This window comes from Bombyx mandarina, chromosome 06 (assembly GCF_030267445.1).
Source record: "Bombyx mandarina strain Sakado chromosome 06, ASM3026744v2".
In the NCBI taxonomy this organism is placed as follows: domain Eukaryota; kingdom Metazoa; phylum Arthropoda; class Insecta; order Lepidoptera; family Bombycidae; genus Bombyx; species Bombyx mandarina.
The window spans coordinates 14,185,057-14,210,821 of NC_143213.1; the positions used below are offsets into that span (position 1 = coordinate 14,185,057).

At 36.2% G+C, this 25,765-nt stretch overlaps 1 protein-coding gene across 1 annotated transcript in view; it reads left to right on the plus strand.

Moving 5' to 3' along the window:
* The first annotated feature begins 5,738 nt into the window (after positions 1 to 5,738).
* Positions 5,739 to 25,765, plus strand: part of LOC114253576 (uncharacterized) — an 85,590-nt gene continuing 65,563 nt past the window's right edge. Inside the window, exon 1 of the mRNA XM_028188503.2 lies at positions 5,739 to 6,478. Coding sequence (XP_028044304.2) covers positions 6,400 to 6,478 — 79 coding nt within the window. The 5' untranslated portion in view covers positions 5,739 to 6,399. The remainder of the gene's footprint in view (positions 6,479 to 25,765) is intronic.

Consider the following 25,765-nt stretch of genomic DNA (forward strand, 5'->3'; position numbering starts at 1 on the left):
GGCCGTTTTAGACATGATATGATTTATATAGATATGAACAATATAATGATAATTTTACTAACATAATAAAATGAGATCATACTAATACTTAAAACAAAACAGGAGAATTCGATTAGTCTGTATATTATAGAAATATATAAATAGAAAGTAGTACTATAGAGCAATAAGAACATAATTTAGCGATTCTTCGAAATATTTTAAGTCTGTTTGTTTGTTCGCATACATTTACACAATTAATAAATGTACTTTCGTGCAGTTTTTGCAAATTTATAAATATTTATTTGGAGCAGAATATGGGTTTAATTACAGTTATAGTCATTTTGTTTTTAGTTTTTTTTTTATACTGCTCAAAGTAACATATCAAATAAGGTTGTCTGTTCAGAAGTAATTTTCTATGTTTTTTTAATTTTTTTATTATTTTTAGATGGGTGGACGAGCTCACAGTCCACCTGGTGTTAAGTGGTTACTGGAGCCCATAGACATTTACAACGCAAATGCGGCACCCACCTTGAGATATAAGTTCTAAGGTCTCAGTATAGTTACAACGGCTGCCCCACCCTTCAAACCGAAACGCATTACTGCTTCACGGTAGAAATAGGCAGGGTGGTGGTACCTACCCGTGCGGACTCATAAGAGGTCCTACCACCAGTGTATTATCACGAGTAAACGACACAACTAGTTTTGATGAAATAAGGTATGGAAAAAAGATTGTATCGTGGTACGAGGGCGGCACTGAAAATTTCGGGAATTAAAGAAGTGACACAACATTACTATTTAAAAATGTATTTATTGCTTTTCGAAGTATTCTCCGCGAAATTTGACACATTTTTCCATACGATGGAACCAATCATTGAAGCAACCATTCCATTCAGAAGTTGGGGTCTCCAAAATGGCCGTTTTGTAGGCGTCCACAGCTTCTTCAGGTGATGAAAATCTCTGTCCACGCAATTTATTCTTTATTTTAGGGAAAGTATAGAAATCATTAGGGCTTAGGTCGGGGCTGTACGGCGGATGGTCTAATAATTCTATGTTTTCTTGCTCTAAAAACTCTTTTGTTCTGTGCGCGGTGTGAGTACTCGCATTGTCGTGATGGAGAATGATGCGGCGATTGCAGTTCTCTTTACGGAGTTTAGAAACGACCTGTGGCAAACAAATGCTAGCATACCACTCTGCATTAACCGTTCTGTGTCTCTCAAGAGGAATAGTCGTAACATGGCCGGTTTTGGAGACAAACGTGGCGACCATTTTTTTTGCAACACTCCGTGAACGAACAATTTATGTTGGCTTTAACTCATTTTCGAACACCCAAACTCGTGACTGGTTTTTTGTTTCGGGTTCGTACGCGTATATCCAGGATTCGTCACCTGATACAATACTTGATGATACTTTTAGTGCAGCCTAGTATTTAATTAACATTTATACTATCTTTCAAACCACTGCTGAGAACCAGTCTTCATTTACGCGATAAAGTATAGTCCAGCGAAGATGTAGGCAAAGGAATTCCATAATTCTTGTAGGTGCCAAATGTAACGAACCCTAGGCGTTTATCGTCAATTAGTACTAAAAACATGAGATAAGTACACAGTACACACACACATATCCAGAACGATTAACATCTCTAACAAGATACTTACTCCGGCCGCAAATCAAACCTAGATTCTTTAGAACAGCAGTTACTAAGGGAGACTAGTTAAAATAATACGACCGGGTTAGGTTTATGGTAATATTCTTATCTCTATAAAAATTAATTGCTGTTCGTTAGTCTCGCTAAAACTCGACAACGGCTCGACCGATTTGGCTAATTTTGGTCTTGAATTATTCGTGGAAGTCCAGGGAAGGTTTAAAAGGTAAGAAAATATAAAAAAGCTCGGAATTATATAAAAACAAACAATTTTGTTTTTCCTTTGATGTGTCTTTTATTTATCGATTGAGGCACTACGAAGTCTGCCGGGTCAGCTAGTTTATGATATATACCTATATACATTTTTCTACTGTATTGGTGAACGTGGTTAGAGCCCATGGGGCATTAAGCAATGAATGAGATTTTTGTCGTCTTTCTTTCAAGATGGATGTTTCTTAATACAAGTAAGATTGCGACCACAAAGCCCGTGGTAGCCAGTGGTATTGGTTTTTTGATGTCCATAGGCTCCAGACAACAGCAAAGGTTAATTTTAGTTTAATCTTATCTATTTAACTTTACAAAATTTCTTCATTATATTTATATAAGAAGAAAATCATAAAAGAGAATTGAGCTAAGAAAATTAATGTCTGTTTCAAATCAATCAACAAAAGCTACTCAAATATTCTGAAAAAGCTCTACAGTCAAAAGAATAAAAACGCCTTGTTAAACTCTAAGATTATTTACTTAAAAGTCGAGTTGAATTTTTGAAAGCACTCTGCGTAATTAAACAAACACTATCCTTTGTATAAAAATTAAATTTTAATTTCGTTTTTGCAATCCATAAAGTAATCAAGTTTCCCCTTGTTTCATTTTATTTCATTATAGTCAGCCCTACCTACCGCTGCCAGAATAGTCCAGCACACATACAATAAATTTAATTCCTTATAATAATGAATCAAATTATAGTACACTAGCGACCCGCCCTCGCTTCGCTACGGAAACATTAAAACAAACACGAAACCAAAAAAATAAAATAATTTTTTTTTTAAAAAAAGTAGCCTATGTTCATCAGGGACAATGTCGGCTTCTAATGAAAAAGAATTTTTCAAATCGGTCCAGTAGTTTCGGAGCCTATTTGAAACAAACAAACAAACAAATCTTTCCTCTTTATAATATTAGTATAGATTTTTTATTTAGGGTTGACACACATTTCTTCGTAATGAGACTTTATTAAGCTAGCTGGTATATTTTCTGGCCCCGTACATGACGAGGCGTTAAGAGCATAGAGCCGGCTGTACTCCTATCAAGTGATATGATTTTGACAGGGTTCAATTCGCTAACAAGTACCAATTTACCTATGTAAGGCTTACCTTACTCCTGTTCATGAACGATACCCAGTTTGAGACACGGCGTCGAGTTCTCAGTGATATTGTATTAGGGGTGTCCCAGATCCAATTGAAATTCACGACATTTTTACGCAGAATTAAACAAAATAGGCTCAATGAAGTGTTAACGACGAAGGGAAGATCTTCCACCGAGCGGGTGATCTTGCTCGGTAGACCGACGGTCCGAATGTTGTTGTTCGGAACTTGCGTAAATGCAAGCTTATTTTGAAAATGTTGTAAGCGAGATGCGGGCATCTGTCAAATATCTTGCTCTATATTATCACATCATGCCTTAACCACCTAAACAGCAAAAACCGGTTACTGATCGTACTGTCTGGAATAAAATCGAGAAATGTTGCTGCGAAATTCTGACATGATCTGGAAAAGGTAAAATCCTTTATGACACCCATTTTGTGGTACGTCTTGTGAGACCACATGAGTCAGTACACGAAACTAGCCAGTTGTCGAAAAATAATCCAATATTCACAATAATACTTATCAACTTATATTACTATAAAACTTATCATCTACTTGCTAATGCAAACTTCGAGAAAACCTATCCCACTGTTTTATGCTAATAACAAAATAACATGAATTTTCTTCGTCCTTGTACTTATGTAACAAATAAACAGATTTTCGTATAAATGATTTTATATTGAGTTCCATATCCATACTACATATTTATGATTATGTTTGTAATTTCAGTAACACTATTAAGCTTTATATGATTTACTAGCGGCCCGATCCGGCTCCGCTCGGGACTTTAACAAAAATTTCAACGATATTTGACTTTGTTTTATTTTTTGTAAATAAAAGAACACTTATTGCGGCATAACTATAATAGTTAGACATATGCTGTCGCGACACTTTTTGCAAATAATAATGTGTTCTACAAAGTCGTAGTACATTATTTTATTCTATCATCAATAGTTTTCGCATGGCACGCGTTGTAAAGAATATTTTAGGTAATTTTTTTACATCTTGGGTTACATTATTGGAGTTTTATTAAAGATCCCTAATTTTTTTCAAAAAAGATTATTGCCTATGTCACTCGGGAATAGTGTAGCTTCCAAACAGTGAAAGAATTTTTTAAAATCGGTTCAGTAGTGCCGGAGCCTATTCAATACAAACAAACAAGCAAATCTTTAGTATTAGCATAGATTACTTGTTTGTTATGATTTCACGTCTTAACTTCTCAACCGATCAGAAAAAAAACATAAGGATCTTTTTCTAAAGAGTCATTCCTGTAGAAAAAAAGTTCTATTCCCAAAATAAATACATTTTTTCTACATTAACACAAGATAACTCTCGTGAAAAAGCTAACTAATCACTACATAGTATAAAACAAAGTCGCTTTCTCTGTCCCTATATCTGTCTGTCCTTATGTATGCTTAAATCTTTAAAACTACGCAACGGATTTTGATGCGGTTTTTTTTAATAGATAGAGTGATTGAAGACAAAGGTTTATATGTATAATAACATCCATTTAATAGTGGAGAAATCAATAATAAATTACAGTTTCCGAAGCGAAGCGAGGGAGGGTCGCTAGTAATTAATAAAGCAAATTTTAATAACAAAAGACGAGTGCTGTACGAAGATGTAACATAAATTAAATAACTATTTTTTAATTTTCAATGAAATATGTGTCTGAGTATTTTGCACGCCTTTGACGGGCATTCAGGAAATTAAAAAAACTAACATGTTTTTTTTCTCAGAAAACTTGTTCATTATGTGGTGAATGAAATTTAATTAAACTGTAAACTCGTAGGATATTTTCCCGCAAAAAAGAAGAATAAAAGAAATTTTGTTTTTTATAAAAGCAACATTAGTAATTAGTATTTTTCTAATTAGTATTCACGAACCGTTTGAGGCATCGGTTCTTTGGTGTGTATCATGGTTTTAATTTTATGGGGATTTTTCTGAGGGGTTCTTCTAAATAATGTCGCCAGCTTCTTACTGGTCGTATCGCGTCTTATAAACCCGAACATGTATGCCATGCCATTTCTGCCATGAAGCAGTAATTCGTTGCTGTTTGAAAGGTGGGTCAGCCGTTGTACTGTAAAGTTGAGACTTCGAACTCAAGCCTCAATGTGGGTGGCTGCATTTACCTTGTTGATGTCAATGAGCTTCAGTAACTACTTACCACCAGGCGGTCTACTCATCTAAGCAACAAAAAAAACTCTTTACTATCCTACCACTCGTTACCAAGCCACCGATCATCTTAATATCTCAAACTTTTGATAGATAATTTTTGCCACGTATCATCCGACTCTATTTTTTTCCTGTGCCACATTTCCACAACTTATATATAATCACAAAAATACACTTTAAACTTAGCTTAAAATACAAAAGAAAGCTTTTTTAATTTAACAAAACATTATTATCATGCTAACGACCTTATACATCCCACGTCATTCTCGTTATCAATAAAGTGACACATACGGGTCGATTATGAATGTTAATTACATTAAACAAACCAAATTGCTCAATAAAAGACAAAATAGACCCTTCCATTAACTTGGGCGATGATCTCGCTGATTTATGTACGTTTTAATTGCGTTGCGTCTTCACACAGGATTTCAACGCTATTCAGACCTGAGAGACTGAATGTGAAAATGTTTTCCATCCCTCTCGATTCGCGGCCGAACGGGCCGCAACCCTTACGAAAATCATTTTCCGTCCTTTTCCCCCGTTTTACAGTACCGGAGAGATCCCTTATGTAAGTCAGTGCTTCACCAAAGAGCCTCGCGGTCAGACGCGCGCCGTGCTCCGTCAAAATCGGCCCGATACCACGATCCTACGAACTCGGCCGTCCGGAGTCGGTGCCGGCCCAGTACCGCGTGTTAAAAAACTTTTATGAACAAGAAATAGATCTGTGCGCGTCCGTCTACGAGCGCTTGAAGTAATCGTAAATCAGGATACATCGGAAATGGCGTGCCAAAGCGAAATTTCTTTTTAAATTTACGCGCCCGTATTAATAAAGATTTATCTTCGAGAACAAGGGGAGTTTCTGAGTTAATTTTAGATACATTTTCACTATGTACAAGGAACTAATACGTGCGCGTGGTCGTAGAAGCATCGTGTCCTGTAGCAAACAAATTAAAAACGGCTAAATTCCAAAATAGATTGGGGAGCTTTTAATGTATGATGTGACATCTGCTTTAAGGAACCGGTGTCATAATTTGTCAACGTGTTAATTACATAGTAGAGTGTACGTTGACAGATTTAGTGAAAGCAGGTATAGTTTGTAGATGCATATAAATTGTGTTACAATGTTAGAGTCATTAGGGAAAATTTATTTTTGAATAAATTATGAATGAATGTGCCAAGTGACGATGAAAAGACGGAGAGTGTCGAATTAAGCGTAAAAATATAAACGAAACAGAAAAAAATATGGCTGAAAATTTGAAGAGGATTAAAAGGCATTCTTGCTTGATGAATGCAATTCTGCTTTTCATCACAATGATTTATGGTAAGTGCCTACGTGACTTGTTAATTAACAACCTGAACTCTTTTGACATTGTTATTGTAGTCTTTAATAATATTTGTAATTTCTTTTAAAGTTAAATTGCAATCATGTTATGATGTAAGCTTGGATTAATTGGAATTTTAATGCCTAGTTAAATAAGTATAGGTTTTTTCTGTGTCAGACTTGGGTTTGCTTAAATATGGCTATTGCACGATTATTTTTTTCTCACCGCAATATTATTATGTAATATTTCAATAGAGAAGATTCTAGGTACTTTTCAACACACGGGATCCCTTATCGTTAAGATGACAAAATACGAATGATACTGTTAGTTCTTCCTATACATAAAATATGCATTTAAATTTCAACCAACGAGCATGATATCTGTATGCAGCCAATAACTACATATATTTCAACAGTAATTGTAAGAATAATAAAAAAAAAACTTAGTCTTGGCCGGAGATACTTTAGTGCTTATGAAGCAAATAAATATATAGAGCATGGAAAAAGTGTGAATTATAAACAAAACAAATCAAAAATTTATTTTAAAATTATCAGTATGAAGAGCATAAAAATTAAGGGCGCATATCTGGAGTGTTACTTTCTCAAATGGAACATACAAAATGCTTAATGTGTTCCAATATACTATTAACGTATGCAGCAACATTTTCTAAATTAAAATTTGTCCATAAAGCTACTACATAAAGTTAGACGTTTGGATAGTCGACAGTCCAATTCTGACGGATCGCTTGGGTCCTCCGGGTATACGAAGGTACTTCAGTTCTCCCTGTGTTTTGTACCTCACGAGTGCTCTGAATAATCATTTGAAATCTATAATGATAATATTTTTGTGATTGTTTACAATGCGTTCCCAGAGATATTTTTGCCACTTACCGTCCGATTTTAGAAATAAATTCACTTCTCTATTCTTCCCGAGTGCTATGATCTTCTCCTCAAACGAGTTTAATGTTGAGTACTTGGTAGTAGGCAATGGCTTGGCTCTACCCCAGGTATTGATAACAGTGACCAGTAGCAGATATATTATAAATCAGATTCAAAAAGATACTAAAAACAACACATACACCCCAACAAATTTTTACAAGAAAAGAGTGAGAAATCACTCAACTTGCTCTGTGTTAAGGTTATAAATCGTTTTGGAATAGTTTCACTCATAATTATTAGTCATAATCCAGTAAATAATATATTCTAACCGGTCCCGAACCTGTCTGAAAAGTTTGCGATTACCTAAACGTGCAAAAGTATATTTAAACTGGGCTAAATAAATTCATACCTTACATGTACACAAATAGGGGTAAGCTAATTAAAAGCGTATAAACATAACATTTAAACTTGTTATTAAAATTATTTAAAATAATAAAATATAGTTACCATGGCTCATCTCTTAACATAACAAAGTCGAAATATAGATTTTTAACATATAGATGTTTGTTTTTGAAATAGGTTTTTTAGGCTATTCTGGCTTCACCTAGGTTGCAAGGGACATTACGGGGCTTTGCCTGACAGGATTTCATAACATTTATCTTAGCAAGAGCAATACTGTGCTGAATCTACCTTCTTCTTCTTCTTCTTCCTACCTGTTTCCTGGTTTAGTGCCAGGGTCCGTTTTACAACCTAAAAATCCTCCGCTTTGCCCGGTCTTCGACATCCTTCTAGGTGAGGTTATTCTCCTCTATACCCGTCTAATTTGCTGTATCTACCACAGGATCAAAATCGCGACTTACTGAGAAGATCTGGCGAGAAACTGAGCGAAAACAGCAGCTACCCTGTGTCCCTGACATTGCTGACGCCCATGAGTGATAGTGGCTACTCATCAGCAATAAACTTAAATAGCTATATTATACAGATTTTCTGTCAATTATAGTTTTGAATAGTTCGTAAACCCGTAACTTACCTGGCCGGACGCACGAAAACCATATGCTATCCAAGCTTATTTCAATTGCGAAATATTCACGCGTTCTTTTTGGATCGTTCGGTAGGCAGCGGCTTGGCTCTGCCCCTGGCATTGCTGAAGTCCATGGGCGACGGTAAGTCCATGGGCGACGGTAACCACTCACCATCAGGTGGGCCGTATGCTCTTTTGCCTACAAGAGCAATAAAAAAAAAGAAGAATAGGATTGTAGTTTTACTATATACAATATTTTCCACATCTTACGACGAAAACTTCTGCGTAGTTTTACTCTGGTAACTTAACATAGGCGTCAGTTTGTCTTCAAGTAATAAATGTCGAAATATGAATTCCCCTATTCAATTTGTTACAATGCTGTAAGGCGGTGTTCATAATCTAGTTCAAAAGCGTGTCCAAATGACATTACGCCTTCAGGAAGGGTGACCAAACGATTCCTAGAATAATTTATTACATAACGATTGGAATTTCGTTGACAGCGCCAAAGCCGTTATTAATTACGTCACCAAGTAATTACTCAGAATAAACTATAAGTCTTCCAATATTAATCTCTACAAGCTACTCCGTTATAGTTGAAGGTTTGGGCAGTCGTTACACTACTTGAGTAACTATACTTGAGACCTTACAACTTATATCTCAAGATGGGTGGCGCATTTACGTTGTAGATGTTTATGGGCTCCAGTAACCACTTAACACTAGGTGGGCTGTGAGCTCGTCCATCGATCCAAGCAATAATAAGAAAAAACTACGACTAAGACCTCAAGTCTTAAGGTGGGTGGTGGCATTCACCTTGTGTTGCCTGTGGGCTCGTCCAGGTTAGTTGTGAGTAGGTTCATCCATAGTTGATCCAATAGACCTGTCAAAAGCTTAACACGTTCGTTTTGTGGATTTCTTTGTGAAAACTTCCGAGCAAATATCCCAGTTTTTCGACTGCTCCACAATAGAAATAAGCAGACCAGAAATAAGCAGCAATACCTTTTAAGCGTTGTATTCGCTCGTGCCTACACGTTAGACACTATTTTTATGTGATATCCCAATGTAAATCTTCAATAATTTGTTTAGCAAAATCACGCTAAGATTTGTTGGTCTCATAGACTATAATATTAGCACTTAATTCAGGGCAATTTTATAAATAAATAGAGAAGACAATCTGTTGACAATTATTTAGTATACGTTGTGGCTTCTATGGGCTTTCTTAACTTCAAATCCCTTTAGATGAAAATGATTCAATCACAGCTCTTACCTAATAAATATAAGTCATACACAGACTCGCTATGAGCACTCGTGAGCATACCTCACACTACACTCACATCAATCGTGAAATCGTTCGTTTGATTTTCGAATAGCATACATATTAATTTTGTGAAGAAACTTTCGTTTGCGGATAGCAATTACAATAATGGTTCCAGAATGTGTCCCGAGGGATCTCCTGTGATTACATTCGATTAAATGTGTATTATGGCTCAAATTAAGTGTAACGTCATTAGGATCGTGTGAAAGTGCGGGCTAGGAATGTTGACGAGGTTCTTCGGGACAATCACTTAGTTTGTTAGAGTATATTGAGAAGAAAAGGAATGGAAGAATGGAGAGTATTAAGCAGTAGGCAGCGGCTTGGCTCTGCTCCTGGCATTGCTGAAGTCCATGGGCGACGGTAACCACTTAACATCAGGTGGGCCGTACGCTCGTCTGCCTACAAAGACAATAAAAAAAAATCGACGAAAGGAAAACCTGTGGCAGGGGCTATTCTTAGTCTAGACAATTTCCTTCGCAAAGAAGTCTTAAATAATATAATGTTATGTGCGGTATCAGCCTTATATAAAAGCCCTACTTTTCTTCCCGTGAGTGTTGTAAAAAAGAATTATCAGAGAATTAGCTGCAGCTACGTACGCCAATCGGCATTTTCTGGTTGCAGGACGTAATGTAACCTCACACGTGTAAATAACACTATCCTGCCAATTTCTGCGGTAAAACAATCATACGTGCCGGCTTAAAGGGTTGGACAGTCGGGCACAGTAAAATTGAGATTTTGGCATTACCGTAGTTCCAAGGCGGTAGCTGTAGTTAGGTTATGATGCTGACGGATTTTGGTAATCACTTTATAAGAGCCCATTTACCAATCTATCTATAAGAATAAATAAAACAGTCATCTTCAAGATGAGATGAAAATTCAAGTAATGTAACAATTGAACATCAGATGGACTGTGTGTGGACGGCCCACTTCTAACAATAAATTAAGTGGACTGTAATTTAAAAGTGTTAAAAATGAAGACTGGTATAGAAAGTAAAGAGAGCGTTCATTATCATTATTGTCGTCAATTGTGGCTTTAACAAAACGCCTCAAAACATCAACACCAATTAAAACACATCTAAATGAAGTCTTTGAAGTCGTCGTGGCCTAAAGGATAAGACGTCCGGTGCATTCGTTGTTGCGATGCACCGGTGTTCGAATCCCGCAGGCGGGTACCAATTTTCTAATGAAATACGTACTTAACAAATGTTCACGATTGACTTCCACGATGAAGGAATAACATCGTGTAATAAAAGTCCAAAAAAAAACCCGCAAAATTATAATTTGCGTAATCACTGTTGGTAGGACCTCTTGTGAGTCCGCACGGGTAGGTACCACCGCCCTGCCTATTTCTGCCGTGAAGCAGTAATGCGTTTCAGTTTGAAGGGTGGGGTAGCCGCTGTAACTATACTGAGACCTTAGAACTTATATCTCAAGATGGGTGGCGCATTTACGTTGTAGATGTCTATGGGCTCCAGTAACCACTTAACACCAGGTGGGCTGTGAGCTCGTCCAACCATATAAGCATTAAAAAAAAACAAAAAAAATTAAGGGCGATCTGAAAATTATAATGTTTTTTTTAAATATCCTGCTGATTCTTGTAATACGAGGCCAGAGTAATAAAACTGTTGTGTTAATATCGGCTTTGTTACGTGCGCAAATTAACAAGACAATAGGACGCCTTGAAGATGGTTAAAATTACGCTGAAACATTCCGTCAAATAGACAGATACGGGTCAAACTAACAAAAGCGTGTTAAAAAATAGCAGAGTCTCACAAAGTTCCCGTATTAACAGAACTGTGTTTGCTATGTTTTTTGAGGTTTTCAATTACTAATCAGAGAAAAGGGTTTTGTCCGCTATTCCATTTAGCTGGAGGGTACTTTATGACCCTCAGACCTTCCTTCAGTGCCCCGACTTTTCCTTGATTAAAATCGGCAGTTATTCCTACATAGTGAGAGCGCGATGGATTCAAATTGGAATCTTTTTATTAAGTAGGGTAGAGATTCCTGTAATTTTCATGTTTGTGTCGAACGAAACCTTTTCTTACGTCATTGCACTTTAAGTGCCTATATAATAATTATTATTATTTATTAGGACGACAAGTTTGTACCTTACGAAAAATTATTAAAAAGAAATAGTGATGTGACATGTTAAATAGTTTCCAATGAAAAGTTAAAGATACATTGTAAATAAGAACGGTTGGAATAAAAAGTAGTTTAAGAGGCACTCTCGAATTGTGGACAGGTTCGATTTCGGTTTTTTTTTTTTCTACCTATGCTGATAGCCTTGAGAGGCTATATCAGCGTACCTAACCTAATTAGTAAGTGAGTTCAGAGAGCTCAAGCCTGACAAGGTTGCTAACACTAACCCTAACAAAAACAGTGCTTCGCTGAAACTACCACTGCATCGAAAACGCGACCCACTGAGAATATCCGGTGAGAAACTCAGTAGGCTATGTGTGTATCTTTAAATTCGACAATAAGTTATTTTTTTGTCTTTATAGCTACCCGATGGTAAGTGGTTATCGTCGCTCATTTGAATGCCAGGGGCAGAGCCAAGCCGCTGCCTAGTGAAACATTATTCTGTAATTGACCTAAAATAATATGTGTATCATTCAAATATATCCTTCCTAATACGAAATCGATAATATAGCGGATATAGCCTATAAAAAGGCCAATTTCAAAGCAGAAGCTTATTGAAAGTCTATGCGAAATGGAAGCAGTAATGTAAAAGAAAACGTTTGAAACGGTGCCCAGATATTTCCTGGTGATTCATACTGTACTTAATTTTGAACCGCATAAAGATGATTTTCCCATATAATGTACATTACGTAGCATGGGAGTCTTAAGTTGATTATATTATGGAAATTTTAGAATAATGTTTGCGTTTTATAATCTGTTAGTTTATGACATCATAAGCTTAAGCACGTTTATAGCTTAACTAATACTTTAACGTATTTCATTAGATGGCTTAAGAATTTTAATACTTTTTTTTTACTTTAACATTCTCATTCTCTCAGTCTCTCTGTCCCGGTGAAACTGGAAAGGCCTCCGGGCCACCAGTAATCCTTCAATCATAAAAAAAAAAAAAAAAAAAAAAAAAAAAAAAAAAAAAAAAAAAAAAAAAAAAAGTAGTAATAGCAGAGTCATCTAATTGATAATATTTGTTTATATATGTTTTATATGTATATATTTATGTATATCTATATATTTATGTATATGTATTTATTTAAGTACGAGTATTTGTATCTATAAATATTATGTATGTTATATATTCACATATGTTTAAGTAATATCACTATCACACTACACCTACCAAGGTTCATCTCTGCACTCCCCTAAGGTAGACTGTTAGAGAATGCCTATGGCATTAAGTCCGCCTTTATACTTTCTAGTATAAGAAGTTATAAATGAATAAAAAATTAAAAAAATAGTGATATTGTTTTTGGATGAGTTAAATAAAGTTCTTTATGATGTTAAGTGGTTGCCGAATCATAGATACGACGTTGCGATATGTCAAATTGGATTATCAATCATCAATAATGTACTCGTGTCGACTGTTATAGAAGGGAATTGGTAAGCTAAGCGCGCTAAGGCTAGGCGTTTACCTAAACATTCTAACTTACAAGTTGGCAATTTGCATTTTTTTTCTTTCATTTAGAAGTTAGCCAGTTCATCTCGATCCGACGGCTAGAACTCTGGATCTTTTAAATAACATATATTTTCCAATTTGCATTGTAAAATTAAAAATAATTTTTTTTAGCTAGAACTAGGCTATATTTTAATAGAATGATGCGACTATGCCGGTGTTCAAACCCCGCAAGCAGGCAACCATTTTTTCTCATGAAATTAGTCCTTAACAAATATTTATTAATGCACAAAACAAATTACAATTATTACAGTACATAACTATTAGTTAAATCGTACAAGTAGTATCTAGATCTAATCTGGATAGCAATCTAAATGGTATATAGGCACTTAGCGAACCCGTATGAATGTGTAATAAAAATGAAATTCACAAAAATTGTAATTTGCATAATTTTAAAACTATTGAGACATGTACCTCAAATCTCAAGGTGAGTGGCGGACTCCACTATCCACTTAACACCAGGTGGATCGTGAACTCAATCAACCATCTATGTAATAAATAAACTACCCTCTGCTTTTGTAGAAAGATAGTTAAATGTCTTACGCGTTTCCAGTTGGTATGCAAATTTGTAAATTTTGCAGTTCTAACATTATTTACTTCATATTACGTATTGGAATTATTTTTTTAATATTTTATTATTACCTACTGGTGGTAGGGGTTCGCACGGGTAGGTATCACCACCCCACCTATTTCCGCCGTGAAGCAGTAATGCGTTTCGGTTCGAAGGGTGGGGTAACCGTTGTAACCATACTGAGACCTTAGAACTTGGCGGCGCATTTACGTTGTAGATGTATATGGGCTCCAGTAACCACTTAACATCAGGTGGACTGTAAGCTCGTCCATCCATCTAAGCAATAAAAAAAAGGTGATAAATTAAAGAAAACTAGTACCTACCAGCTCTATTATCTAATACAGTAGTGGCCTATTAGGGCGCTGACGCAATGCTAAATGTTCTTTTCATCACTAACTTTAGTTATGGCACTGATTAATACGGGGACATTTGATTCGTGCCTAACCCTGGATTTTCATTGAGGAAGTCAAGAAAATCGAACTCCGAAATATTTTGTCCGTTTACTAAATATTATACTCCATGCTTTAAATCTGACGCGAAACAGGCGCGTCCCCCTTTGAGTGGTGGGACATTACTCAATACTATTGCGATTTCGAGCTCATTCCTCAAGATCGGTGGTGGTAGTAGAGCCTCTTGTGGGTCCGCACGGGTAGGTACCACCAACCGGCCTACTTCTGCCGTGAAGCAGTAATGCGTTTCGGCTTGAAGGGTGGGGCAGCTGTTGTAACTATACTGAGATCTTAGAACTTATATCTCAAGGTGGTTGGCGCATTTACGTTGTAGATGTCTATGGGCTCCAGTAACCACTTAACACCAGGTGGGCAGTGAGTTCGTCAACCCACCTAAGCAATAAAAATAAAAAATAAAAAAGACTTTCAGTTATTCCGTAGATAAGCAAAGACATGTTTACTCACCTATGAATTCATAGATCAATTATTTTTCAAATTTAAATTCCTCAATTACCTTTTACAATTTGATAATGTTATTGACACATGCATATGAGCCAATAAACTAATGGGCAAATACTAAAATGGCCCTCTCAAAATCCTGTTGACTATATCTATTCAAATATCCATACAAGATAACCATTTAGGTGATCACGTCACAAAATCCGTCACAGGATGCTCATAAATTGTTGTAATTACGAACCGCGTTTGGGATCAGCGCCACACACATATAACTCTTAAGAATTATTCTAACGTTTATCACTGGTTTTAAATGCTTATTTTCATGTACAGAATAATCCTCTGAAGCCTAGATAGTAGTGTAATGAGTTGCATAATTTAGATAAGTCATAGGTTTATTCGATAATGGCATGTCTTTATTCTTTTTCAATATCTAAGCGAAGATTTCATTAAAGTTAGATATAGTAGACTGAACCATACTTAACAGATAAAATAACTCATTAATGAATTGAGATTTCGACATTGTATAGTCATATTGAGTGACTCAATAATTAGCGTCCTGATTTCGTGAATTCAATTCCTAAATCCGGAAAACTTTCGTGTTTGGAAAATATTTGTTTACTTCTTGTTTCTTTGGGTGCCTTAAGCTGTTATTACTGGTGGTAGGACCTCTTGTGAGTCGGCGCGGATGGGTACCACCACCCCACCTATTTCTGCCGTGAAGCAGTAATGCGTTTCGGTTTGAAGGGTGGGGCAGCCGTTGTAACTATACTTGAGACCTTAGAACTTATATCTCAAGGTGGGTGGCACATTTACGTTGTGGATATCTATGGGCTCCAGTAACCATTTAACACCAGGTGGGCTGTGAGCTCGTCCACCCATCTAAGCAATAAAAAAAAAGTTTCTGTCGGCAAAATATACTCGAGAGGGGGTTATGAAGACTCAAAACGAATATAACTATTCCTGACATTGCTGCTGTCTAGGAGCGGCGTGATAGCCATTAACTGGGCCCCAAACTTTGTCTTAGCCAGCGAAATTTTAGAAATTTTTACTAACTTATATGATACTTTGGAAATTATTAGTTAATATGCTCCTACTACTCAGTTTTATTGTTAAGCATCTTTTTTAAATTCAATTAACATTAGAAAAATGTATATTATTACCATCACAGAGATAAGACATTAAAATAATACTACGAAGGTATATTCCTACGGACTCGATCGACCGTTGCAACACTTCCTCCCAAACAATAGGACAAGATCGGGGTCACTGATCTGTGCCGTCTTTGTACTAAAACTTTGTATAAAAACAGGACGGCCACCACACATTGTGTGTTTATAGAGCATTTGAGTAAGTTCGGTAACGATATCTATTGTAAATGATTTCGATGATACTTCGCAATGTATTAAGCTAGTCATCAGAGGTCATCGAACTTTTAATTCAGATTATCTTAGACTAAGTTATATGTATAATATGCTATAGTATCAGCTAATGTAGAATCCTACTAATATTATAAACGCGAAAGTTTGTAAAAATATATGGCTGTATATTTGTTGCTCTTTCACGCAAAAAGTATTATAATATAGCTGATACATCAGAATAACACATAGGCTATAATTTATAAATATATAATATGAATTACCCAAAATATAACCGGTAAGTAGTAAAAAAACCTCCCATCTTATTTGTATACTAGCGACCCGCCCTCGCTTCGCTTCGGAAACATTAAAACACACATGAAACCAAAAAAATAAAATTAAAAAAAATTAAAAAAAAGTAGGCTATGTTCATCAGGGACAATGTCGGCTTCTAATGGAAAAAGAATTTTTCAAATCGGTCCAGTAGTTTCGGAGCCTATTCGAAACAAACAAACAAACAAATCTTTCCTCTTTATAATATTAGTATAGATAATCAATCATAAATGAAATATTCCCGAAGCGAAGCGAGGGCGGGTCGCTAGTATTTTATATGTGCTGTTAAAGGGCCTCGTGAGGTGGCCCGTCTAGGTGCCACTACCCCACCGATTTCTGCCGCGAAGCAGTAATGCGTTACAGTTTGAATGGTCAGCAGTTGTACCATAAGAACTGAAACTTAGAACTAATGTATGTGGTGGGTGGCGGCATCTAAGATGTTGATATTTTCAGGCCCTGGTAACCAAAGTGACTCTGCATGTTATCTATATATTAATACGAAAAGCAAAAACTTTGTAGTCCCTTTTTACGAAAGTTGCGCAGATGGAGGACTACGAAATTTCCCACTTTAACAGAGAATATAGAGAAGGAGTGCAGAATTAATTACGCATAAAAAATACATTAAATTAATAAAAAACATCACACACACTACCATATATTTGACACAACATATATAGTACTCATAAATACATACTCTGGTTTATTGTCAAACTTTTGTTATTGTTTAAAGTCTGTGGTGAAATTGAGAATAAATTAATATTATTTGTCTATAGTGTAGTCTTGGTGAAATCTGTGATTAGAAGTAATAGTGATTGACAATAGAACCATAATAATGTTCAAACTTATAATTTCAATTAATTATAGTCAAATTTCGACTACTGAGGGATCACTAGTATACGTAATTGTGTACAAATTAGGAGCAACTGCATTCTGACCGTCAATGTTAAATTATGTTTTTCTTTGCCTACCATGCCAGACAGGCCACACCTGATGTTGTGGGGTACCATCATGGTGTGACAAATGGCGTGTGTGACTTTAAATAATCCGTCTAGTTCATAATATTTTTTCCGTGACAATAACAGGCAAACACCAGACTCCATAAGTACAAAAAAAGACGTGTGGCACTCGGAGACTGTCGCGGTAAGCTATTGCATAGCATTTTTTATCAACTTATACAATTATAAATCGACAATAATAATTTAATATTAAAACAACAATAAAATAAGATCCGGCAAGAAACTCAGTGGGCTAACTTTCAATGAATCTGCTACATTGTGAGTATTCCATTTTGACCGCGCACTCACTAGAGGGCGCTACATGGGATAGAGATACGCCTTTGGATGCTAGTTTTAACTCTCGTTCGCCCAGAATCAACGGTTTAGCTAGTTTATTTTTAATGCCACTCCAATCACTGAATGAGTAGTAAGAGTAGTAATAAAATTCTTCGACCAAGCGATAGAAAATGGCACGCCCAACGCATTGTAATGTAATATAATTTTCTATTTTACAATTCCGTTTGTCGTCGATAGATGGGCTTTGACGCAAAAGCTGAATCGCGCTATCGTTGTGTTACCCACGAAATTATATCACATATTTTGATAGTACATAAATCGGTGTTTAGACTTCTTACTTTAAACACTACACAAGCGCAACGTGTGAATGTGTTGAACGCGAGCTACATAGTAGGCGTAGTGAGGGGTGGAAGGTTTTTTTCGTTACGGAATTTCACGATTCCGCTCTCAAGCCGCGCTCAAGGTCCGCGATAAAATCTATGCAATAACTTAAAAATACTGTAACGTAAAGTATTAAAATTGTACTCAATTTAAAAGCTTTCGTATAAAAGCTAATATTCCCGTGACACTTTACGTATTAAGCTCTGGTACAAGTTCGGAAGTGCGAACAGAGCTCGCAAACTCTCAGGCACTGACAATCTGACTTTGTTATTTGTTCTTAGAATTTCGTTCTAGAGTGAGTTCCTTGGAGTCTTTTCTTGTTTGTGTATTTGATTCGATGCCGCAATCCGAAAAGGAATTTAGTGAACGTAATCAATCTGCTTAGTTTGCGAGTTGAGAGTTAAAAGACTTCTTTGTTTTCTTTTCTGATTACGTGTGTCAAATACGGGTGGTTTCTTTGAAACAATTCGTTTTCCGCTAAAGATTAACTTTACTGGTGGGAGGAGTAATGTATTTCGGTACGAAGGTTCGGGCATACGTTCTATAAAACTGAGATTCAGAACTCTTGTTTAAAGTAGATAGCGGCGTTTAAGTTGTCGATGTCTATGGGCTCCGGTAATCTCTTAAGGCCAGGTGCTCCGTAAGCTCGTCCAAACGTCTAAGCAATTAAAAACAATGCTGCTAGGGCTGGAAGAATTTAAAATATTAATTTATTCTTGATATTTTGTGGTAGGATCTCTTGTGAGTCCGCACGAGAATGTACCACCGCCCTGCCTATTTTTGCCGTGAAGCAGTTATGCGTTTCGGTTTGAAGGTTGGGACAGCTGTTGTAACTATACTGAGATCTTAGAACTTATATCTCAAGATGGGTTGCGCATTTATGTTGCAGATGTCTATGGGCTCCAGTAATCACTTAATACCAGGTGGGCTGTGAGCTCGTCCAGCCATCTAAACAATAAAAAAAAAACAATATTGGGCCAATGTCTGATATTTAACAGAGACAAAGCTAAGGTATGTCTTATCGGTGTCCAGAATAGACGTGCGAAACAAGAAGATGTACACCCAGACCCCAAACAAAACATCTTGAAGATGACTGGAAATCAGGTTCTAAGCTCGACGTAAATAAGCTAGCAGCAATCACCACTAGGCCAGCGAAGCTATCAAATAAAGTTTTTAGATCAGCATCTGCCCAAGTAATCAGATACTTACATCCACGAATAGTTTACACAAATGAAAAACGTAATGAAAAAAAAAACTCCAAATTTTTCTTGACATGCGCGAGGCTTTCAGACAACCCTCATTTCTCTAGAACAATAATGGTACTGATTTTTTGCTGGCTGTCCAGGTATTTAGTGCCTATGGGAAATTAGGATGGTTACGACCCCGTCAACTTAATTATATATAACATTCAAAAAATTCCTTGTAATTCCTCTGGATCGCTCAATAATAAGATCTAAAACTGAATTAAAAGGTTTATGTTTTAAATAATTGATAAAAAATATCTCGATATCGATATCTCGTATTCCAAAAGACTATTTAAAAAAGGCTCAATCTATCTGCGAATGCACTAACTCTACGTTAATGAAGACTCTAGATCAGATTTAGGACTCAAAGCACACTTGAAAAAATCACTATACTAGGCATTTTTGTGGTTTATCTCTTCTTTAAATAAAGAAAAACATGAGATTCTTTTTGTTTACGACAAATTTTAGTCAAAAATCCCAATCATCGCTTTGTAAACGAATAGAGAACAAAAAAAAAACGTTACATCGCGAATTATGAATAAAACATTAACTTGCCGTACATAAAACTATACCACGTTATTTGCAAATGTTTTGACTTGGACCAAATGTATGAGGCTTCACCTTGAATACTGATTCGTTGGGAATGTTTATGAATGGGAAAACACATAAATCACTACTGTTCAGTAAGTCGATCTGTGACTCCCGACGTTTTAGAAGCCTCTAACCTCCTAAAATAATTGGATGCGTTCAAAGTATGAATAGATAGTGATACTAATTGAAGTTTCCATAGAATTTTTTTTTGGTACAATTTTTCCTTATCAGGAAAGGCAAAGGGATCTAAGCCCATACAGCCTCGTCTGTTTCCATAGATACTATTAAGCCGTCGATATGAAAATGCAGTCAGGGCTCTGCATTTGGATAGACATAAAAAATAGGGAAACCAAATTAACTAACAATTTAAACAAATGACAGTATTATTCCGAAGCTAAGAGTCAACCCTAAAAGTCCAAAAGACAATTAACTGGTCGCGGAAATTGTCTCATCGTGCAGCGCGCACTAATTGTAGAGACTAATGAAACAGCACCGTAAGTTTCCGACTTACATTCCACGGTAATTGCGCCATATTATTGTCGTTCATTATATCAAACAAATATAGAGCTTAAAACTTATATATTCTTCATATCATTAGCAATTTACGACTGTGAATCAATAAGACCGTCTTCTTTTTAATGGTAACGGTACACCCAAATGCCACAAATTGAAGGCTACTTCGACATATAAGATGTAAATCAAATTACAAATCAAAAATATTTATATCCAAGTTCGCTTCACAGACGCTTTTAAGTTGAAAGTTCGCCACAAATAGCGACTGCAGATTCACCAATAATAAGAATCGCCATGAAACTGACGCCTTTTCCAAATTTATGTACAAAACATTAAATCTATAAAACACTATGAATTCAGTACGTAAGTACAATAAATACTTGAACAAGAAACAAGTTGGCTTTAACAAACCCATGTACAGGTTGACCCATTCTTCAGACTAAAACGCATTAGTGCTTCGTGGCAGAGATAGGCAGGATAGTGGTACCTGCCAGTGTGGGGCACTAGGATATATTACCCTGTTTATTTATGTTCTTTGCTTTGATGCACGGCCGACTGGATAGAAGCTTTGTTTCGCGTTTGTTGGCATTTAGATCTTGGTTTCTAAGTAATAATTGGACCGATTTTTATCAGGTCAAATCCACTGGTCTATATTTGTCACACGGATAGGTACCATCATCCTGTCTTTTAATGCCGTGGTTTGAAGAGTGAGCCGTTATTCTATGCAATTGAAAATTAGACCCTATGTCTCAAGATGGTTTTTTTTATTAATTAGACTAGTTAGCGAGGCCCATACGCTGCCAGACCCTTCAAACCGACACGCATTACTGCTTCAAAACCGAAATAGGCAGGCTGGTGGTAGGTACCAACCCGTGCGGACTCACAATATGTCCTATCAGAATTCTTTTTTTTTATTGCTCTTGTAGACAGACGAGCATGCGGCCCACCTAAGGGTTACCGTCGCCCATGGACTTCAGCAATGCCCAGGGTAGAGCCAAGCCGCTGCCTACCTATTCTTGTGGTGATGTCTATGGGCTGCGGTAAGTACTTAATTCCAGTACTTAAAAACAAAACGATTATCAATTACCGATCTTTAAGTGTAAATCAATAAAATTTGGCTCTTCAACAAAATTTGCAATGTTTATTATGCCTTTTGCGACCTTTTTCCCTTCCGCGAAATTGAGTTCGTCGGTTTCCAAAATGATTTATTACAAAAATTCCGTTTCAGTCTATTAAATACGATAACTTTATAATTAAATTTTGATTTCGTTTTAATTGGTGCTGTAATTAAAAAAGTTTTGTCAGATTAAGTGGGTTAATCTGTCGTTGGATTATTCTTTGGTCCGTTGATTTTACTTAGGCAACGAAAATACATTATAACTATAATTATTATAATTTGGATAGACGCGGCGTTTTCTTTAAGTAACACGATCTAAAATACAAATGGATATCCAACTAATGAAATAAATAAACGTATGACAAAAGTAAATCTATCTATATATATCGCGGGGTGAAAAGTTGTAGCTTAGGCTATTTTTTTAGACTAGCTTCGCCCCGCGGCTTTACCCGCGGTACGACAATAGCCGCGAGCAACATCGCGGGACTCAACTATCAATAATAAATTTAATGTTTCCGAAGCGAAGCGTAGGCGGGTCGCTATTTATTATAAATTTTTCACAGAAATAATAGAAAAAAAGCACATCTGAAATAATAAACGTAAAAGATGAGTTTAATTCTTAAAAGGGCAAACAAAAGACCTCATGCCCAAATCAAATTCAAATTCAAAACCGCTTATTTCAACTTAGATGTCAGTATGACACACTTGTTGAATTTCAAAATATAAATAACAATATTAACTCTACCACCGGTTCCAAAAAAAGCCACAGTCCTGAGAAGAACCGGCGAAACAAACTCAGCGGGCTTTTTTTTTTGTTTTTTCTCAACATTTTTTTTTTAAATCATTTCTTTTTTACATCAATTTATTAAAATTTCAATCGGGCCTTCCGGTTTGATGTGAATTAGTTTGGTACTATTGAAGCTTTGATCACATTTCAACGGTAGCGTTCATGCCGCGATGTGTTTGAGCCTAATTATCCACTTTACACAATCGAAGTAGAGATCAGTGTATCGAATAACCTCACAATCCGTGCTTCAGTCACGTATTAAATGAGAGATCCCTTTGTTCACTAACTATTAATTACCGTTTTTTTTTCCTACGCCAACGCTTCTCATCAGCCTCACGGTATTACATAATACCCGTTTTATTACTCTTGTAACTATGAATAACGAGCTAGCCCTATAAATAGCTTCGCTTGACTTAGCGTTCTATGAATTAGCTCGGTTAAGGGTATGTTGTTTTATTCAGCTCTGTACAAAATTGAAGCTAGCTAATAAGGATTAATTGTTGAAATTTTTGGAATATCTGGTTCAAAAAGTACGCGTCTAAATCGTAAATTAGCTTAAACAAATGTGAACTTTGTCCGAATATCCCAAATTAGTGAACCAACTCCAAAAAATTTTTACTGGTGGTAGGACCTCTTGTGAGTCCGGTTGGGTACCACCACCCTGCCTATTTCTGCCTTGAAGCAGTAATGCGTTTCGGTTTGAAGGGTGGGGCATCCTTTGTAACTATACTTGAGACCTTAGAACTTGTATCTCAAGGTGGGTGCCGCATTTACGTGGTAGATGTATGTGGGCTCTAGTAACCACTTAACACCAGGGCTGTAAGTTCGTCCACCCATATAAGCAATAAAAAAAAACAGCACGATACTTAAATGAAACTATTATGTATAGTTTTCTTGACAAATTCATCGATTGCTATAATTCACGATCTCAGTATTTTCGTGACCAAAAACATTTAAATCACCAAATGATAAAGCCTGTAAAAAGAACCATAGTAATTCGTACGCAATCATTAAGCTTGATTCAATCGAAAGTTCTGCTATAATTTTTACACGAAAAACATCCGACTCAGATCTCGGAGAGGTTGTAAATCAAACAAGCAGCCATTTAATGAGCAAAGACAGCAAAAAAAACAGCGGAGAAACGCTGAATATCCAAGGCATAATTACGCAGGGTCCTTTCAACGCAGATTCATTAAATCACCTTTTGAAGCCGACACGAGGTTTAGATAAGTTTTTTTTTTACTCTTAATTTAAGGATGATGTCAAAATCAAATTTGAAACGCCAAAGAATCGGGCGCGTGTTATTATGAAGTTCGTGGAAAATGTTTGGAGGCTTCTTCATTTTTGGGTTTGTTGATTTGATATTTTTTGTCGAATACTGATTATTATAATATTATTTTATTTAGCTAATACTCTACCAATATTCGATTAAATTTTCCATTAATTTGGTAAATTAGCGTCATAACTTTCCAAAGGAATTGGGATTCACGCTTGTGTGAGATAACCGTACAAAAGATTTTAATTATTATTTCTTAACACAAAAACAGATCCTTTAAATGGTAGAGGCCAATCGGGATGTGGTTGTTGATTTGTACATTATCTGTCAAGGTTTTCGACTAATTGAAGACTTTATTTTGATTTTGCATACTAATTGATAAATAGCTCTTCCGTTCCACTTTTTTTGAGCTTTTGACTCATGTAGATCCACAAGTTCACATTTAAAAGAGAAAAGGGAGAGATGAAATGTTTTAATTTCATTATCATTATAGTATTTTCTTCGGTTACGATTCGTAGACTTATTTAAAAGTAGAGGTCCCGCAGTAGTCGAAATTCGACTATAATTAATTGGAATTGTAAGTTTGGACACTATTATGATTGTATTTTATACTTCTATAATCACAAATTTCGCCAAGGCTACACTATAAAAAAAATTAATAAAGACAAACACTATTTAATCTATTCTCAATTTGACCACAGACAAAAGTTTGCCAATAAATAGTATGCATGCGTGCGTCAAATACATGATATGTAGTGTGTGTAATGTTTTCTTTATTGCTTTAATGTATCTTTTATGCATTATTTTAAAAAATATTAGCATTGTCCACTTCTTCTCTATATTCTCTATAAGTGTGGAAAATATCATACTCCTCCGTCCGCGCAATTTTCGTAAAAAGGGATACAAATTTTTTGCTTCACGTATTAATATATAGATTAAATTTACGACTTAATCTCGCATTTTTATTAGCGTTATATTATTTCTGACGTACTCCTGTTCTTATCATCCTGTGAGACTACACGGGTCGGTATACAAAAATATCGCTGTTTTTGCCGCAAAACAGTAATGTATTTCGGTTCGAAGGGTCGCGCAGCCGTTCTACTATAAAACGTTCGAAGTCGTCGTGGCCTAAAGGATAAAACGTCCGGTGTATTCGTATGTAGCGATGAACCGGTGTTCGAATATCGCAGGCGGGTACCAATTTTTCTAATGGAATACGTACTCAACAAATGTTCACGATTGACTTCCACGGTGAAGGAATAACATCGTGTTATAAAAATCAAACCCGCAAAATTATAATTTGCGTAATCACTGGTGGTAGGACCTCTTGGGAGTCCGCACGGGTAGGTCCCACCACTCTGCCGATTTTCCGCCGTGAAGCAGTAATGCGTTTCGGTTCGAAGGGTGGGATAGCCGTTGTAACCTCAAAACTTATATCTCAAGGTAGGTGGCGCTTTTACGTTGTAGATGTCTATGGGCTCCAGTAACCACTTAATATCAGGTGGGCTGTGAGCTCGTCCATCCATCTAAGCAATAAAAAAAAACGGAAACTTAGAACTCATGTCTAAAGTGGGCGATGGTATGTAACTTGTTGATGTCTATGGGGTCCGCTAACCTCTGACCACTAGGTGGGCCGTGAGCTCGACCGCCTATCTAAGCAATTAAAAACAGTGCAGCTAGTCTTGGCAGAATTTACATCTTAATTTATTTTCGAAGTGGTCTTTGTTAACAAGTTAAGAAACAATTATATAAAAAGGATAGATGATATATAGTTATTATGTACAATTCAGTCAGTCAGTTCAATTATTGACAAATCACAATTCAGTCGTTCGTGAGTTTCGCAAAAATTGTAGGGAATTCGAAATTTCAAAAATCCTCCTCCTCCTCCTCGCGTCGTTACCTCACTGCTGACGGTCGTGACCATTATAATTCGACATGATTTTACTCCTTGTAATGTCCCGCCAGCGCCTCCGATCATTGGCCGCATTTCAAAAATAATGACTTAAAAATCCGAGATTAAACCGTAAATGTAAAGTTTGTAAAAGTATTTTTTTTATAAAA